The sequence below is a fragment of the Amblyraja radiata genome, chromosome 4 (genome assembly GCF_010909765.2).
Source record: "Amblyraja radiata isolate CabotCenter1 chromosome 4, sAmbRad1.1.pri, whole genome shotgun sequence".
In the NCBI taxonomy this organism is placed as follows: domain Eukaryota; kingdom Metazoa; phylum Chordata; class Chondrichthyes; order Rajiformes; family Rajidae; genus Amblyraja; species Amblyraja radiata.
This window is the reverse complement of record NC_045959.1, coordinates 17,353,304-17,372,575: the sequence shown is the minus strand read 5'-3', so window position 1 is coordinate 17,372,575 and position 19,272 is coordinate 17,353,304. Positions and strand designations below refer to the sequence as shown.

Here is a 19,272-nt window from a genome sequence, read left to right as displayed (position 1 = left end):
GTGCACTTTAACCTCATGTGATTTTTTTTCTGTTTCGAATCTCAAATTGTGGATTACAGAGGCAAATAAATAAGGGATGGGTCTTTGTCCCAAACATTATGGAGGGCACTGGGAATACCAGGGAGATGCAATTTCTGCAGAATCTATTAAGCATTCATAATGTTCACCGAGTAATTTCAAGGTCAATGATTGTAATGCAGGGACTAAAGCTTTTTTTATTATTACAAACTATTGTGAAGCTGAAACATTCCTTCCCAGCCGAGTCAAATATTGGCAGTGTAAGAAGGTCCCTCTGTGGAGAAGCAAAAGTCGCAGCAAAATGCTGGAGAGGTCAGCAGGTCAAACGCTATGTGACTGCGACCACAAACTGCAGTGGGAATGTAAAAAAAATGGCACAATAATAACTCTGGGTGAATAGAAGCACGATTCCCATGACCATGTTTAGCAAATGACCTTGCCTGCAGTTAAAGATTGCATTCTGTACTTTACTGGATGCCATGAACAATCTACGCTGATCGCTTTTCAAAACTCTCCATCTTTACATAGTAACATAGAAACATAGAAAATAGGTGCAGGAGTAGGCCATTCGGCCCTTCGAGCCTGCACTGCCATTCAATATGATCATGGCTGATCATCCAACTCAGTATCTCGTACCTGCCTTCTCTCCATACCCCCTGATCCCTTTAGCCACAAGGGCCACATCTAACTCCCTCTTAAATATAGCCAATGAACTGGCCTCAACTACCTTCTGTGGCAGAGAGTTCCAGAGATTCACCACTCTCTGTGTGAAAAATGTTTTTCTCATCTCGGTCCTAAAGGATTTCCCCTCTATCCTTAAGCTGTGACCCCTTGTCCTGGACTTCCCCAACATCGGGAACAATCTTCCTGCATCTAGCCTGTCCAACCCCTTAAGAATTTTGTAAGTTTCTATAAGATCCCCCCTCAATCTCCTAAATTCTAGCGAGTACAAGCCGAGTCTATCCAGTCTTTCAGTACATATTTGCTATCGCATCCGGACTCCTTTTTTGATTCCCTGCCAATAAAAACCATTCCTCTCTTGTGCTGTCCCTTTGCATTCATGGCAATTGACTTTATCCCTAATGGATAATTTCCAAGCATTCACGTTGCAATGCTGCCCCTAACAACCTACAGCATAAAACAAAGTGCTGGAGGAACTATGTGGATAAGGAAACATCTGTGGAAGGAATGGACGGACGATGCTTTGGATCAGAACCCTTCCGCAGACTGAAAAAGCTGGCCAAAGATACAGATGATGCCCGACCTGCTGAGTCCCTCTCGCACTGTTTTTTGCTCAAAATTCCAGCATCTGCAGTTATTTGTGTCTCACCTCAACCTATACTTGGTCCACTCACAAGTCTGTAAACATCAAGAGTCTTATAGACTCTGAACTCTTCCCAAGAATTTGCACTTTCAACATCTCCATTTTATTGCTTTATTTTGCTGGATGAGATCAGTATCAGCTCACTGCAGCACCTTATGCTGTGCTCTTTGTTCCCTGCCTTGTGGACTCTTGCAATGCCACAGCTGTTGCCGTTTTACCCTGAGCCTTCTGTAGTGTTTGAATAGATTTTTCCTCTAAGCCACCTGCCTTTGTGGTCCAAGAATGGCCCATTGTTCTAACACAGCCAAGATGCTGATGCTATTGACTAGGACTACTTATAATGGACTATCATCTTCCTGCCCTGGACTTGAAAATTTTGCCCCTGGCACCTCAGCTGGACTAATTCTCTGACCTGCTTGTGACTTTTGAGAGTCCGTTTCCCAAACTCTTTGCCTTTTTTCCATGGATACCTTCTGTCTTCATATTTTGCCATCTTCCACACAATACCTGGTTTACTTGGTCACTCGCAGTCAACACATGGCCAGCCTCTAATTGTGGACAACCAAACAGTTGTCAGTGCAAATTCGCGACTTTCAAAGAATGAGTTCATGTTGGTCTTTACTTTTCTGAATGCATTTCTGAATACATCCCTGGTATCCATTCTCATTGCAAACCTATTCCTGGAAATATCCCAGGTAGACAAAAGTGCTGGAGAAACTCAGCGGGTGCGGCAGCATCTATGGAGCGAAGGAAATAGGCAATGTTTCGGGCCGAAACCCTTCTTCAGATATATCCCATTCCTTTCACTACCATCGATTTCAACGTAGCTCTTGGATCCTTGTGAAATGATTTTCTTCCATGTTTTGGCCAATCTCCTATCATACCTCCCCTGGAGAAGGTCATTCATTTACATGCTGGGACTTCTTTACAGCCCAAGATTCAGATTCAAATATAGATATTTCTCTGTCATATACACCAGGGTGCAATGAAATTCCTTGTTCACTTGAAGCATACAGAGTAACAGTTTCCATACAGTAACTGCAATTGCCTTATATCTTCAGTAACTGTTCTCTCTTGTCACAGGTTGTACTGCCAAATCTGCAGCTCAACATTTCCCAGAATAAAATGTCCCTTCCGAATTTTCACCATGACTTAATGTGAGACCTTGTTTGCTGTTCGTGGCATCCTGTGTCGCTGGCTCCACCATTTATCTTCTTCTAGCATAAGGATGCGTTTCTCTGCTCTGTGTCCTATCCTTATGGTAACGATATTGTTCACCCTCAAGAGCATTTCAACACTTTCCTTGCACAGGGACAATGTTGCCGAACACTCCTACATGCCCCTTGCCTGCAATACCACTGCCCTACTTAGAGAACTCCATTTACACTGAATCACAGTTCTGCTATACGCTAACATAGAAATATACCAAACTCCACGCCAGAGTGGAGTCCGGCTTTGCCGATTGCATTAGCAAATATACGTAAGCACAGGTATAAACAGAACATCTCTTATTGAAGGTAGCAATTAAACTGCAGTGTCTGGTATAACAACGTCACTTTGTGCATAGCAAGCTATCAAAAAGCATGGCTAGGATAATGACCTGATAGTCGGTTAGTGATGTTGCCCAAGGCATAAATAATGACGAGGATATCACGGAGAATCATCTATTCTTCAAAAGAGTTATGGAATTGTTTTACATCTACCACGCAGAGCAGATGGAGCTTTAGGATTTAAATCTAAACCAAAAGACCACTGGAGTGTCAACGATAATTCTGTTGCTCAAGTCCCTGGAGTGGATCTTGAACCTATGACTTCTGCAACGGTTACGCATCAGCAATTTTTATTCACATACACAGAAACGTCTTTGCCAAATTTGAGAATCACTTAAGTACATATAACATAAACAATGCCATCATTACGGAGCATTTCTGATGTGTTACATCATGGGAAAATAACCCAGTGTTACAGGCTTATGCTAACATAGAGGGACAGTGAGAGAGTGAGACAGACAGAGAGCGACAGAGATAGTGAGACAGAGAGTGACAGAGATACAGTGAGACAGAGAGTGACAGAGATAGAGTGAGACAGAGAATGAGTGAGACAGAGTGAGAGAGCTAGAGAGTGAGACAGAGAGTCAGACAGAGTGAGAGCAAGACAGAGAGTGAAAGAAACAGAGACATAGAGTAAGACAGAGTGAGAGTAAAACTGAGAGAACGAAAGTGAGTTAGAGAGTGCGAGTGAAACAGACAGACTGAAAAAGTAAAACCGAGACAGAATGAGAGAGACACAGACAGAAACAGAGATAGAAACGCAGACAGAAAGAGAGAGAGTGAGAGCGACAGTGTGAGAGAGCAACAGAGACAAAGAGAGTGGAACAGTGAGAGAAAGTGAGTGAGACAGGGAGAATGAGTGAGTGTGAGAGAGTGAGAGTGAGAGAGATTGTTTGGACTCACCATGTAAATCACCGCATTCTCCACCCTGGGAGGGGGGGGGGGGGTTATCAGACTGGGCACAAACCCTCCATCTTTGCCCTCCAATTCCAGCACACCCATACTCTGCCCCATCTATCCCTGTCACAGCTCTAAGTGCATTTCCACTGCTGTGGCTGTTGTGTCCAAACCACTGAACGACAGCTGCAGAACCGCCACTGACTGCCATAAGCTATTGAATATCAATTGCTGGAACATTCCCATCGGAACAGGCCCTTCAGGTTTCTGGAGAGCTGCAGACGGCCAAAATTATCCACCATGATTCTACCCCCTACATGAGCAGTTGCAGCAAGTGTGTCTCATGGACCCCAGATAGTCAATGTGGGTACAAGGCCGACTTCCTGTGTGGGTGGGGACGGGATAGAAGTGGACTGTCTGCAAGGCCTTAAACTGTTTCCTTCCCAAAGAGCTAACATAGTGAAGTGGGGCTGCACAACAACATCCAGGACCTGTGGCCATGTCCATGCAACATCTTTTGTCCTGCCCACTGCTGCAGTATTGAATCTACACTAAAACTCTGACCATTCGGCACCATCAGTGTTTCTGTTGGTCCTGGATTTTCAAACTTTGCGGACAAAGTTGTTCCTCTACTTTCCACCTTCCCGTTATAATTTAACTTGCACGAGACATGGTTTATATTTTAAATCCAAATGAAATACAGGAACATAAAATATTAGCTGAAAATCAAGAGCTGCACAAACCTTGACCGTCTGGGACGACTCGATTGGCAAGGCCAAACTCGTGGGCTTCTTGTGCACTAATGGGACGACCAGTCAGTATTAGGTCCAATGCCCTGGATAAGCCAATCAGCTTTGGTAGTCTTACTGTGCCTCCGTCGATGAGTGGAACACCTAGGAAACAAATGCAGGCACCGTTTTGTACAGCTTCAGGACTCTTGCAAATGCAACAAGTTACAGGCTTCTGCTCATTATATATAATTACCAAATCGTCTGCAGAAGACTCCCATGACAGCGTTTTCCTCCATTACACGCAGGTCAGCTAACAAGGAGAGTTCTAATCCACCAGCGACTGCATAGCCACTCACCGCAGCAACCACTGGTTTTGAAAACTGCATCCGGGATGGGCCCTACAGAAAGAAAAAAACGACCCCATTGATGAACTCCAAAAATTGTTCATCCCTGTCTGGCGAAAAAATAAAACCTGGAAGGCGGCTCAACCGTGGCTAACGAGGGAAATCAAGGATAGTGTTAAATCCAAGGACGAGGCATATAAATTGGCCAGAGGAGGCAGCAAACCAGAGGACTGGGAGAAATTTAGAACTCAACAGAGGAGGACAAAGGGGTTAATTAAAAAAGGGGGAAAAGAGCATGAAAGGAAGCTTGCGGGGAATATAAAAACTGACTGAAAAGCTTCTTTAGATATGTAAAAAGAAAAAGATTAGTGATGATAAATGTATGTCCCTTAGAGTCAGAGACAGGTGAATGACATGATGGCGGGTGACTTGTGGTGAAAGAATGGGTCGACTGGGCTGGTATTCACTGGTATTTAGAAGGATGAGAGGATATCTTGTAGAAACATATAGAATTCTTAAACAATTGGACAGGCTAGATGCAGGAAAAATGTTCCCGATGTTGGGGGAGTCCAGAACCAGGGGTCACAGTTTAAGAATAAGTGGTAGGCCATTTAGGACTGAGATGAGGGAAAACGTTTTCACCCAGAGAGTTGTGAAATTCTCTCTCACAGAAGGCAGTGGAGGCCAATTCACTGTGTTTACAAGAGGGAATTAGATTTAGCTCTTAGGGCTAAAGGAATCAAGGGATAAGGGGAAAAAGCAGGAACTGGGTACTGATTTTAGATGATCAGCCATGACCATATTGGATGACGGTGCTGGCTCGAAGGGCCAAATGGCCTACTCTTGAACCTATTTTTTCTATCACACCTGGAATATAGTATAGTATAGTAGTATATCTTTATTGTCATTTTCCTGAGTACTCACATACCCAGAGGAAACAAAAAAACATTGCTCAACCAGTGTCCATTCTGTGTGCAGTAAAAAATAAATAGAAATAAAAATACATATATCATGAACAAATTAAACACTCTACTCTCTACTAAACATCAACAGGCGTTCCGATCGGCAGCGGCACGACAGTGGCTCTGCTGCAGTGTGTCCAGGTTGGTGGTTGGTGCGCGATACTTTGGCAGGGGGCAAAGTCCATTTATCAGTCTTATAGCCTGCGGGAAGAAGCTGAGGAGCATCCTGCTGGTTTTGCAGCTAATGCTCCTGTACCTCTTCCCAGATGGCAGGATGGAGAAGATGTGATGCGATGGGTGGTAGGGGTCTTTGATGATGGAGATGGCTCTGCTGATACATCTCTTCCTGTATATGTCCAGCAGGAAAGGAATAAAAAGATAAATTCAAGATAATCACTGCTGGTTCGAACACATACAAATCCCTGTAGTGCACGAACACAGGTGTGTGAACACCAACAATGTCTGAAGAAAGGTTGAAACATCACCTATCCACGTTCTCCAGGGGTGTTGCCTGACCCGCTGAGTCACTCTAGCACTTTGTGGGTTTTTTTTATCCACAGGCTAATCCACATCCAACCTGACAAAGGCTGTGGAGGCCAAGTCAATGGATATTTTTAAGGCAGAGATTGATAGATTCTTGATTAGAACGGGTGCCAGGGGGTTATTGGGAGAAGGGAGGAGAATGGGGTTGAGAGGGAATGATAGATCAGCCGTGATTGAATGGCGGAGTAGACTTAATGGGCCGAATAGGATAATTCTGTTCCTATAACCTATGAATTTATGACATGGCCGATCCCAACTGGGCATTGCCTGGTGATCCGGATGGAGGTGATAGCTGAAATCGGCCTTTATGGCCAGTTGCAGCCAGGACTTTGAAAGTGTTGCCAAAACCTGGTGACACGTATATACACTTGTATATAGAAACATAGAAAATACATAGAAAATAGGTGCAGGAGTAGGCCATTCGGCCCTTTGATTGGCTCAGTGGGCTATTTCTATGCATTAAATCGAGCATTATACAATAATCTTACAGATCTGAGTGCAAAAAATATATATCACTGCACCTTGGTACATGTGATAGTAAAGAACCATTGAACTGTTGAGTGTGTCATTGCATTTATATAGAACACCTCGCCTTGATGATCTAAGGTAGTGCATATCACAAAATGTCCATCATAAAGCAGGAAATGGGAAGTAAGTTAGGTAAAGCAAGTGGCTGTGTACTCAGCTATGGACTTACAGGGACTTTACAGGGACTTTTACAGGGACTTTTCCAAGAGAGAAAGGCGGACAGAAAATCTTTGAAAAGAACTGCACATCCTGGTTGTTGAAGGGTCTGTTACCAACTGTGGAGCTGTGGAAGAAAATCAGAACAACTCTACATAGAACAACTCTGCAGAGAACATTTACTGGAATGGTACCAGGGTTGGGGGTTTTGTTCATCTGCAGAGGCCAATGTCCCTCGGGGCAGGTTAGATTGTTTTTTGTGGAGTTCAGTGTGAGTAGTTGGGTCAGTGAGTTCTGCCCTCTTTGCACAGCTACCGTTACACTTAGAGATGACCACACTTCACACCAGGACCTAACTCCAAGACAATTTTGCTTTGTATATTTCAGGAGCCGGGTATCGTTGCTAAGGCTATTGTACAGCCTATTAAGGGAATGAGGGGAAGTGAGCCGCGCCTGCGCAGTTAGGGGCTATGAGTGAGTGGTGGAATATTGCTTTGGGGGAACGGGTTGCGTTAGGGGAACAGGTAAGTGGTGGGATATTGCGTTGGGGAATGGGTTGCGTTGGGGGGACCAGGCCTCCCGAGTGCCTGGGACCCGTCGCACTTAGTCTAGTTGTAGATTAAAACTTATCATATAATGGTAACTACCTCCTAATGGCTCCTTTACCTCGAGTTCCCTTATCAGATCCGGTTCATTACACAACACTAAATCCAAAATTGCCTTCTCCCTGGTTGGCTCCAGTACACGCTGCTCTAAGAATCCATCCCAGAGGCACTCCACAAACTTTCTTTCTTGGGGTCCAGTATCAACCTGATTTTCCCAGTCTACCTGCGTGTTGAAATCTCCCATAACAACTATAGCATTACCTTTGCGACATGCCAATTTTGAACTCTTGATTCAACTTGCACCTTATATCCAGGCTACTGTTTGGGGGCCTGGGGATATCTCCCATTAGGGGTTTTTTCCCTTACAATTCCTCAGTTCTATCCATACTGACTCTACATCTCCTGATTCAATGTCACCCCTCCCAAGGGACTGAATTTAATTCCTCACCAACAGAGCTACCTCTGCCTTTTCGATGGGAGGTATACCCCTGAATTTTAGTTCCCAGCCCTGGTCATCTTGCCGCCATGTCTGTAATTCCCACAACATCATACTTGCCAATCTCTAACTGAGCCTCAAGCTCATCCACTTTATTTCTTATACTTCGTGCATTCATATATCATACTTTTAATCCATTACTCGCCTCACCGTTCACATCGATTCCTATTTCACTTGGCCATACTCTCCTATCATTTCCTGAGCTTTATGCCCCGTTAATTCTGGTGTCTATCTTCACTTTCCTATACTCTCTTTCCCTTTAACTCCATCCTTTTATTTCCAGTTTGTCTCCTCTCCCCCCCCCCCCTACTATTTAATTTAAACCAACCCGTGTAGCAGTGGCAAACCTGCCTGCCAGAATGCTGGTCCCCCGCTTGTAAGGTGCAACCCGTCCTTTTGTACTATTCACCCTTACCCCAAATCAGATCCCAGTGGTCTAAGAATTTAAATCCCTGCTTCCCGCACCAGCTCCTCAGCCACACATTCAGATCCCCCTTCTCCCTGTCCTGCCTCACCAGCACAAGGAACTGGAAGCAAACCGGAGATAACCACCCTGGAGTCTTTCAACGCTACACATCAGAGTCCGGGGTTGATTTGGACCTGTGAGCTGACGGATCTACTAGCTGTGCCACTGTGCCAGGCAGCTGCCATAAAGCTGGAAAAAACAAAAAGTCTCTGTAAAGTGATTGAATTAAGCACTCTCCCGGCTTAGAAATATACTTCAGGGAAGGGACTCTGCCATCCTTCCAAGTTTGGTCCATGTACAACTCCAGACTCACCAACATGGTTGACTCTTACTGTATTTTAAAGTGGCCCGGCATGCACATTCAGCAGGAATTTAAACAACCAACACTGGCCATGCCAGTAATGTCCACATACCGTGGATACACTAAAAAAAAGACACCACACCAAATAGCAAAACTTCACGTTCAGTTTTCATGCTTTTTTGTTTTCATTCCAAGCTTTCTAATATATTCACATGCGCCTCTACAGATCAAGACGGGAAACTTGCAAACAGTCAGAATCATGGAGAGAGAACAAAAAGTGCTGTAAATGCACACCAGGCCTTTGGCAGCTGAGAAAAGACTAAATCAGGAACTTTCAACAAAGACAATGCCTGGCACAGAAACCTATATTTTCCACATCAGAACCCATCCAAACCAAAATCCGCCCATCCAAGGCCACAAGAAATTGCAGAGAATTACGGTCTCAGCCCAGACCATCACACAACCAACCTCTCTTCCATTGACTCAATCTACACCTCACGCTGCCTCAGCAAGACCACCTGCATAATCATGGACAAGTCTCATCCCCTTTCCTATCAGGCAAGAGGTACAGAAGTGTGAAATCGCGTACCTCCAGCTGTTATCAAGCAACTGAATCACCCTATCAACCACTAGAGAGCGGTCCTGAGCTACCATCTATCTCATTGGAGAACCTCAGACTATCTTTATTTAGACTTCACCTTGCCCTGTACACAGCTCAATTGTAATCATGTATAGTCTTTCCGCTGACTAGTTTAGCATGAAATAAAAAGCTTTTCACTGTACCTCGGTGCACGTGACAATAAACAATGACTATAATAATAATAATGTTTGTTTATAGGGACAGTGCATATTAATGAACATTTGCATGTAAATATGCGAGATTGTAGCCAATTAGTAGCTAATTTCCGTCTCTAGTCCCAGGCAAAGGTAGGTGAAGTGTCTTGCCCAAGGACACAACGACAGTACACACTCCAAGCAGGATTCGAACCGGCCACCTTCAGGTTGCCAGCCGAACACTTAGCCCATTGTGCCATCTGTCGCCCAATGTATTTTCACATCTCCATTCAACAGGTCCAAATAAATCGAGGACACCTCTTGATGACTTTATGTAAGTTCCTTTTGTAGCCATGACAGGATCTAGTAGTTTAGTTTTGGTTGGTTTAGTTTAGAGATACTGCGCTGGATCAGGCCCTTCGGCCCCACCGAGCCCGCATCGACCAAAGATCCCCTGTACTCTAGCACTAAACTACACATTAGGAACAATTTATAATTTTTAATTGCAGCCAATTAACCTACAAACCTGTGTGTCTTTGGAGTGTGGGAGGAAACCAGTGCTCCTGGAGAAACCACGTGGACGCATGGAAAACATACAACTCCATACAGACAACACCCGTAGTCAGATCGAACCTGGGACCCTGGCGCTGTAAGACAGCAACTCTACCGGTGCGCCACCAAGCTGCCCCCAGTAGTTTGCTTTGTGAATGTAGAAATATATTGGCTGATCCGTACCTCGAGGATGCTCATCTACCTGTCTCTAACCAAATTTAACTTGCCTTGGTTCAATTCACCTGAATATCATTTAAAAAGGGCAAACAAATAATTTTTAACTGCTAAAGTACAGGTGATAGAATTGGAAGTAAACCTCCCCGAGCTCGAGAAAATGGTAGAAACAGTAGATTAGTTAATCACTAATCAGCATGTGGACCAGAGAGCAAGCTAAATGTTTCAGATGTGGATGATCACCCTGAGTTCAACACTTTCTATTCTCTCTCTACATTCCCACTCAGTGAGAGACGGAGGGGTGATCTTGAAGAGGTTTAGAAATCACGAGGGGAATAACGAGGGTGAATGCATGCAGTCTTTTTCCCAGGGTTGGGGAATCAAATACTAGGGAGCCCATGTTTCAGGTGAGAGGAGATGGATTTAGCAGAAACCTGAAGGGAAACCTTTTCACAGGGGGTAGTGGGTTTATGGCTCGATGGCAACATTTTAAATACATTTGGACAGGTGCATGGATAGGAAAGATTTGGAGGGGTATGGGACAAATGCGATTAAATGGGTCCAATGGGTTTCTTGATCAGCGTAGATGTGTGGGCATTGTTCTGTGTGCTATGTCTATGATTTTATTTCCTGAATTTTCTCTGTACCAATTTACTGGGTGCAGTACATGTTTTATCAATTACTCGGGTGGTAGGACAGTATATCGCCAAAGACCCGGTTTCAAACCTGCCTTCAGGCACTGTCTACATGGAGGTTTGTACCTTATCCCAGTGATTGCATGGGTTTCGTCTCACATCGCAAAGACATGTGGGTCGGTCGGTTAATAGGCTGCTATACATCGCGTGGATGAGGGGTAGAATCTGAGTGGGAGGGGAAGGTTGATGAGAATAAGGACAGGTTAAAAATTGGATTAATATGGTATTAGTGTTTAAATGGATTGGTGGTGGTCAGCCTGGGCTTGGTGGGATGAAGGTCCTAGTTCTGTGCTATATAGGTCTCTTTGACAAGAATAGCAAAGGAACAGTCATCTTTGTGCAAGAATATTGATCAGAACAATGCACAGTGAGTTGGTAGAGGCATTTGTGGATTCTAAACACTGACAGAGGGCTGCATTCACAGTGAACCAAGAACCTCTTTCTGTCCCATGATTTTCTCCAACTCTGCACACACTTTCCATTTCATTGGCCTTTCCTACTGTTCAACCACAATTTTCCTTTCAACCACGGAATCATGGAATTGTCATTGAATAGAGAGTCTGTCAATCCAGACGGGATCGTTGCAGAGAAATCCTGTCATTCCCATTCTCCTACTCTTTCCTGTCCAATTCCTTTTGATGGCACCAACTGTTTCTGTTTCAATCAGAAGAGAATTCCAGATCATAACCATTACTTCTGTAAAAAAAACATTTTGCTTCAATCCTCTTTTGTATTTCATGCTTTCCGTTTCAAGTTTTAAATGTGTATCCCTTGTTCTTGCACCATCTGTTAATTGGAACAAGTTCCTTCCATTTCCCAAAACCAGACTCAATCTTGGCCAGCTCCCGTAAATTCCCTCTCAATGTTCTTTATTCCCAGAACAAACCTGGCTTCTCCACTCTAACCTTTGGAACTGAAATCCTCTTCCCTACTTAATCTTTTCTGAATGAGAGCAAACATATTGTTTAAAGAATAAAATCATAAATGTGAGAGTCTAAAACATCAAAGATATATTTTCTCTTCCAAGTAACCACTAGAATTTAGTATTAATCAAGGACTAGTTCCTTATTTTTCATCCCATTCCCAACACCCAGGTGTTCCAGAGACAGAACTAATAGTCTATGCTTGGCTTCTTTCCCCAATCCCAGCCTTATCTCTGTAAACCTCCACAACTTTAAACCCCCTAGATCTCAATGTTCTTCCAATTCTGTTTTCCACCACTTTATTATTGGTGACTGTGCCTTCAATTGACAAGGCCCCAAACCCTCCAACTCCTCCCTAGTGTCTGGAACTCCCCCTCCCCGCAAAAAAAACCCCATGGAACTCCCTCCCTAACCTCTGGATCTCCGTCCCTAACCTCTGGGACTCCCTCCCCATAACAATTGTAGCTCCCTCTGTAATTCCTGGAACTCCCTCCGTAAAAGCCTGGATCTCCATCGTAATCCATGGCAAGCCTTCCATTGTCAATTCACCTGAGGCTCCAGGGCTTCCTTACCTAAGCAGTTATCCTTTTTTCTGTGGACAATTGTGGAATTAAGCCTGATATCATTCCTGCAAGCGAACTCGCTATCAAAACATGGAGGGGAGGGGGGACACAATTTTTGATGGCCGCGCGCGCATGCGCAACTGTGCCTGTCTCCACCGGGTTAACTACAGCCCTGTCTGGGCTGACGGGATAACCAGCGCTGCTTCTCACGCTGGCCATATTTCCCGCAGGTTCAGGGAGGTTAACCTGGCGGGACAGGCAGAGTCTGACTGCCGACCTCTCTGGCCACCCGTGGGTGGGGGGGGGGGGGGGGCCACTCGGGACAGCGCCGAGGACACGCCGGGATCGATCCTGCCTGCGGATGAGGCGCAGTCTGTGCTACGTCTCCATCCTACAATCGCCGCACTCTATCCTCAGGTCCCCCCACTCCTCCCTCCTCACAATCATCGCGCCCTCGATCATCAGTCCCCACCCCCACTGCTTTGCGGAAAGCGGAGATTTTTAAAATCGGGATCACAAAACTGGGGGGGATGTCCCCCACCTCTCAAAACATGGGGGGGAACGTGTCCCTCTGCCCCCCCCCAAGGTTTTCCGCCCCTTGCATTCTGGACATTTCCCAATGTTAGAAATTTTACACAAATGCATGTTGTTGCCGAAGCACTTCAGTGCATCATGCTAGTCTTCAACATATAGTGGATGAGCGTCTTCCTCGTGGTGCTTGATGATACATACCAAAGGACCTGGATCTTTGGTGACATCTTGTTCATACTTAGCAGTAGCAGCATCTTGAGCCAACTCCTTCAAGTCATACCCAGCAGAGAAGTTGCCTCCGCAAAAATCCAGGGAGAGGATGTCAGCACTGGGTCACTGAAAGGCACGCGTCATTGTATCAAAGGGGAATTCTAAAGGGGGGTTAAAAAAGTATTGTATTTCTATGGAGCCATTCACGATATCCCAGATCACTTTGCAAAAATTGAAGAAGCTCTGAAGGCAGTTGCAGTTGTGATGGCGGAATGAAACAGCCAAACTATTCCCAGTAAGTTTCCATGTTCAACAACGTGATACATTTGCCAGCTGTGGTGCTGGTGTTTTGGAGCCTGGAAACAGTACCTTTTGCCCATTGAGTTCATACCTACCATCAATCCCATTTACACTTCTGAATGACAATACCACATGACTGGTAAGTTCCAAGAAATTCAGCTACTCATCTCTTAGTTTCACGCCCTTTCACCCCTCCATTAAGCAATTTTCTACCAGGGTTTCATGATTACTAAAGACTAAATGGCCAATAGTCTTATCCAATAACAAACCTGAACAACATTGCTGCCTCTGGTTCTCATCTGAAATTTGAAAGCCATTGAGCTCTAACAGCCATAGTTACAACACATAGTTCTCGAACCAACCAGCTCAACCCTAATGCTATCTGGGCAATACGGACACCACGGACCAGCTCTTGCACTACCTTGGATTTGATTTCTAATTGTGCTTTAGTCATGGAGTGTACACTGTGGAAACAGGCCCTTCAGCCAACTTGCCCCACCAACCAACATGTCCCATCTACACTAGACCACTTGCGTGCATTGACCCATATTCCTTTAACCCGTCCTATTAATGTACATGTATAATAATAATAATATAACTTTATTTATAAAGCACTTTAAACAACTACAGTTGCCACAAAGTGCTGTACATGAGAACTCATGAACAAAAAGCTATTACAAACAATTAAAAACCATTAAAAACCGTAAAACGAAGAGGACTATAAAAACACACTAAAATTAAAAGACATTAAAAGCACTAAAAACAGGAGCAATGCCTCAGCCAGTGTCGAAAGCCAAAGAATAAAAATGTGTTTTTAGGGAGGATTTGAAGGTGGGCAGTGAGGGGCCTGTCTGATGTGCAGCGGCAAGGTGTTCCAGAGTGCCGGAGCAGCACAGAAAAGGCTCTATAATTGCTTCTTAAACGTTGTGATAGCTCCTGCCTCAACTACCTGCTCAGGCAGCTCGTTCCATACACCCACCACACTTTGTGTGAAAAAGTTACCCCCAGATTCCTGTAAAATCTTTCCCCCTTTCTCCTTAAACCTATGTCCTCTGGTTTTTGATTCTCCTACTAAGGCAAGAGACTCTGTGCATCTACCCGATCTATCCTCTCATGATTTTATACACCTCTATAAGATCATCTGCTCTCCAGGGAATAGTGTTCCAGCGTGCTCAACCTCTCCCTATAGCTCAGACCCTCGAGTCAAGGGATATAGCTCAGACCCTCGAGTCAAGGGATATGGGGAAAAAGCAGGAACGGGGTATTGATTTTAGATGATCAGCCATGATCATATTGAATGGCGGTGCTGGCTCGAAGGGCCGAATGGCCTCCTCCTGCACCTATTTTTCTATGTTTCTAGCCATGTTTCCTAAACCTCCATTGCAAAGTTATCCAGAGACCCAAAGTGGTCAGCTCTGGAGTGAGACGGCTGTTCATTGTTTCAATGAAGCTTCAGAAGTGCCTTTAATCTCTCCATACTCAAGAATAGGGTGGCACAGTAGCTCAGCTGGTAGAGCAGCTGCCTCACAGTGCCAGAGGCCCAGGTTTGATCCAGACCATGGGTGCTGTCTGTGTGGTGTTTGAGCGTTCTTCTGTGACCGTATGGGCTTTCCTCTGGGCGCTCCAGTTTTCTCCAACATCTCAAAGACAAAGCAGGTTTGTAGATTAACGTGCTTCTGTAAATTCCAAAAGTGGGATAACATAGAACTGTGTGTAAACAGATGATCAATGGTTAGAGTGGACGGTGGGTCTAAGGCCAGTTTCCATGCTGTATCTCTAAACTAATAGGCTTACTGGGCATCATCAACAGCACATACCTGTGTGCACCAGCCAAGTCTGCATGTATAAAATCTCTATCTTTGGTTTGCTTTTCAATAGACAATGGTTTCCTGGGATGTTTGGGGCGGGATGGAACGTGGAATTGAACACGTACATTCTCAGTTCAGTTTAGTTAAAAAATAATCTTTGTCTCAAAAGGTTAATCCCGTTTCTCTTTCACAGATGGTGCCTGATCTGCTGATGCTCTTTCCTGCGTTTTCTGCTTCCGTGCCAGATTTCCAACGTCTCCAATGTTCTTAACTTTCATTTATTGCGTCATCTAGTTTTTGTCTTTCCAGTGGGAAGAAATAGCCACCTGCCTATCCCAGCATTTTGTGTCATAGGGGAATGAAAAGCTATTGTATTGGGTTGCAATAAATACATGATTGGTACCAGTAAACAACCTGAGTCCTGGACAAATTGTGAGCAATGACATTGTGGATAATATACAAACCTCTCCCATATAATACAGCTGCTGTGAAAGTCCTGTCACTCTCAAAAGTGGTGAATGCTTCCAATAATTGTAGAGCCGTGGTCCTGTTTATAGCATTCCTTGCCTCTGGCCTGTTGATCCCAATAGTCAAAATTGACCCAGACTTCCCAGTGATTACATTGCTCTTTCCATCTGGAAAACAAAGAAGCATTTACGACATGCATTATCTACCTTTAAGTTATATTCAACAAGGGCCAGAAATTACTTTTACATATTTTAAATGAAAACAAATCCTACTGGACTAAGTTGGAAGAAAGTATTTCAAATTAAAGCCGCTGTAACATTTTACACTGCAGTATAGTGACAACAGGCCAGAGGCAAATAACAACATTATTTGGAAGGAGCTGATGAGAGTACATTGGGAGCAACTGTTATTGGGTAAATCCACATCTGACATCTGGGAGCCATTTAAGACCAGGTGGTCAGAATTCAGTTTGGCATGTTCCAGAGAGGAAGAAAGACAAGGATGGTGAAGTTCGGCATGTCTGCAATGACTTAGCAGATGCATGGGAAGAGCAACCCACCCGGACACAACTTGGTATGGCAATTGCTCTGCTCAAGCTGACAAGAAATTGCAGAGAGTTTTGGATGTCACCTAGTCCATCACAAGCCCAGTCTCCCCCATACTCCCACTCCCCCAATCGATTCCAATCTGTCAAAATAATCAAATATCGTCTCTCTACTCCCCACTCCTGTCAGGCAGAAGATACCAAAGCTCAAGCATGTCCCCACTAGCATCAGACTAACTAACATCAGACTAGTCATAAACTTTAAGGGTGTTTTCCGATCACCCCACTGCGACTCCTGCACATTTTCTAATCTGTATTTGCCCGCTAGTATTTCTTTTCTTTTGCACTACCCGTTGTACATGTGTATAGTATAATTTGACTGGCTAGGCCTCAAAACAAAGTTTCTCCACCTCTCGGTACAGTTCCAATACCAGTGACGATCTCTCCGCCACCACAGATGCTGTCGTTTTTCCGCCCGACAGCCTGAACCTGGCTGCAAGGAAGCCGGTAGGTCCAGGCATGAAGCCCAGCAGAGGCGGGCGGTGCAAGAAGAGGTGTTTCTGTGTATTTCCCCGCAGACTCACCCACCTGCTCGCTGTTGCCCGTGGCCGCTGCCGGCTGCAGTGCATCGAGCCCGTGAGGCCAGCGCGGCCCGTGTGAGTGAGGAGCCGGCGGCAGCGCACAGTAGCATCGCCCGCAGCCGGACACCCACCGCCCGGGGAAAGCGGGACCCAGACCGTCCTCACCCCCACTGCTGAACTAACTAACCCACCTGCAATTCAAAGCAAAAATGCCATCCACTTCCCGCGAGAGTGTCAATTCTGCAAGCGAGGAGTTTATTGAACCTTTGATGCCAATGTCCGCGCATCGAACTGTATTGGATCCGGCTACAATCTCACCGCCATGCAAAAGATTGCAAATGCTGTAATCTTGAGCAAAGAATCCACTAAATTCCCCCACCACTTTATTATTTTTTTTTTTTGCATACATTCTTACTGATATTTCGGGTCTGAAGAAGGGTTTCGGCCCGAAACGTCGCCTATTTCCTTCGCTCCATAGATGCTGCTTCACCCGCTGAGTTTCTCCAGCATTTTTGTCTAACTGATATTTGAGCTTAGTTTTCAAACGCCTTTCCCCCAGAAATTCCCCCTCCACCACTCTAATGGATTCCCAACAAGAGCAATATTTGTATTTCCAAATTATCCGCAAGTTTGCGGATGACACAAAGCTGGGTGGCAGTGTGAACTGTGAAGAGGATGTTCGGAGGTTGCCGGGTGCCCTTGACAGGTTGAGGTGACGTGGGCAGACGCGTGGCAGATGCCCCAGTATATATCGATAATGTGAGGTTATCCACTTTATGGCGGCCCAAGGCAAAGAAAGGGGGCAGATACTTATCTCCACATGGGGTTAGGTTAGGTAAGGCGGGAGGTGCTTGCGCGAGCCTGGGCGTCCTTGCTACCACCGGTCACTGAAAGTTGGCGTGCAGGTTACAGCGGCAGTGAAGGAACGCTCATTGGAAGTTGGCCTTCATAACAAGAGGATTTCAGTATAGGATTAAGAGGTTCTTCTGCAGTTGTATAGGGCTTGGTGAGACCACATCTGGAGTATTGTGTACAGTTTGGTCTCCTAATTTGAGGAAGGGCATCCTTGTGATTGAGGCAGTGCAGCGTAGGTTCACAGAGGGCAGTGAAGGCCAGTCACTGGATGGATTTAAGAGAGTCAGATAGAGCTCTATGGGCTAGTGGAATCAAGGGATATGGGGAGAAGGAGGCAGGCACAGGTTATTGGTTGGGGATGATCAGCCATGATCACAATGAATGGCGGTGCTGGCTCTAAGGGCCGAATGGCCTCCTGCACCTATTTTCTATGTTTCTATCTTTCAGGATCTCCCAAGAACGCAAGAAAAGGGAGCACGAGTAGGCCCTCAAGCCCCACCCACTATGGCTCACCTAAGCCTTATTCCTAAATTGTTAAAAAAAAACTTCCTCTTGAATAATCTATATTTCGAATCCCGCTTGGGGTGCATACTGTTGTTGGTCCTTGGGCAAGACACTTCACCCACCTTTGCCTGTGTGTGAATGTGTGTGAGTGATTGGTGGTGGTCGGAGGGGCCGTAGGCGCAGATTGGCAGCCACGCTTCCGTCAGTCTGCCCCAGGGCAGCTGTGGCTACAGAAAGTAGCTTACCACCACCGAGTGTGACTGAGGAGTGAATGAATAATGCGATGTAAAGCGCCTTGAGTATTAGAAAGGGCGCTATATAAATCCCATCCATATTATTATTATATACGTTATCTATCTTCTAATAACCCTGGTGATCTAGCATCTGCAAACTCCCAGTGTAGAGAACTTTTATGTCTATTGAAGTCCTCAGTTAATATTTGAAACACAACGACCAATTTACATACAGCAAGTTCCCACAAAGAAACACAATGATCAGATAATCTGCTCCAAATAAAATGAGTGAGGGGTGAATATGGGTCAGGGAAAGGAAATGGGAGGTGGAGGGAGAAGGGAAAGTGTCCTTCTCTTGAAACTGTATCCCAATAGTACCACAGGGAATTGTCAGGTCTCTCAGGAGAGAAAAACAATTAATGTTTCAGGTAGAAAACACTTTGTCAGAATTGGAAATGAGAGGGAAAAAACGGGTGGAGGTTTAGATAGGAACAGCTCTTACAAGGTAAGGCCAAGGTTGCTACGCAGAAATGGTGTTAATGGGGCAATTAGATGACAAAGAAGTGTGATGTGCTGCAAATAGTAGATCAGAGGCAGCTCATGGAGAAGGAAAACCAAACCAAGGGCTGCCAGGAG

At 45.0% G+C, this 19,272-nt stretch overlaps 1 protein-coding gene across 1 annotated transcript in view; it reads right to left on the bottom strand.

Moving 5' to 3' along the window:
* The window catches only part of LOC116971864 (2,3-dehydroadipyl-CoA hydratase-like), a 38,462-nt gene extending 21,233 nt beyond the window's left edge, over positions 1-17,229 (bottom strand). Inside the window, exons 1-5 of the mRNA XM_033019030.1 lie at positions 17,052-17,229; positions 15,917-16,086; positions 13,335-13,433; positions 4,774-4,918; positions 4,533-4,682 (exon numbers count right to left, since the gene is read on the bottom strand). Coding sequence (XP_032874921.1) covers positions 4,533-4,682; positions 4,774-4,918; positions 13,335-13,433; positions 15,917-16,086; positions 17,052-17,154 — 667 coding nt within the window. The 5' untranslated portion in view covers positions 17,155-17,229. The remainder of the gene's footprint in view (positions 1-4,532; positions 4,683-4,773; positions 4,919-13,334; positions 13,434-15,916; positions 16,087-17,051) is intronic.
* Between the last annotated feature and the right edge of the window lie 2,043 nt (positions 17,230-19,272).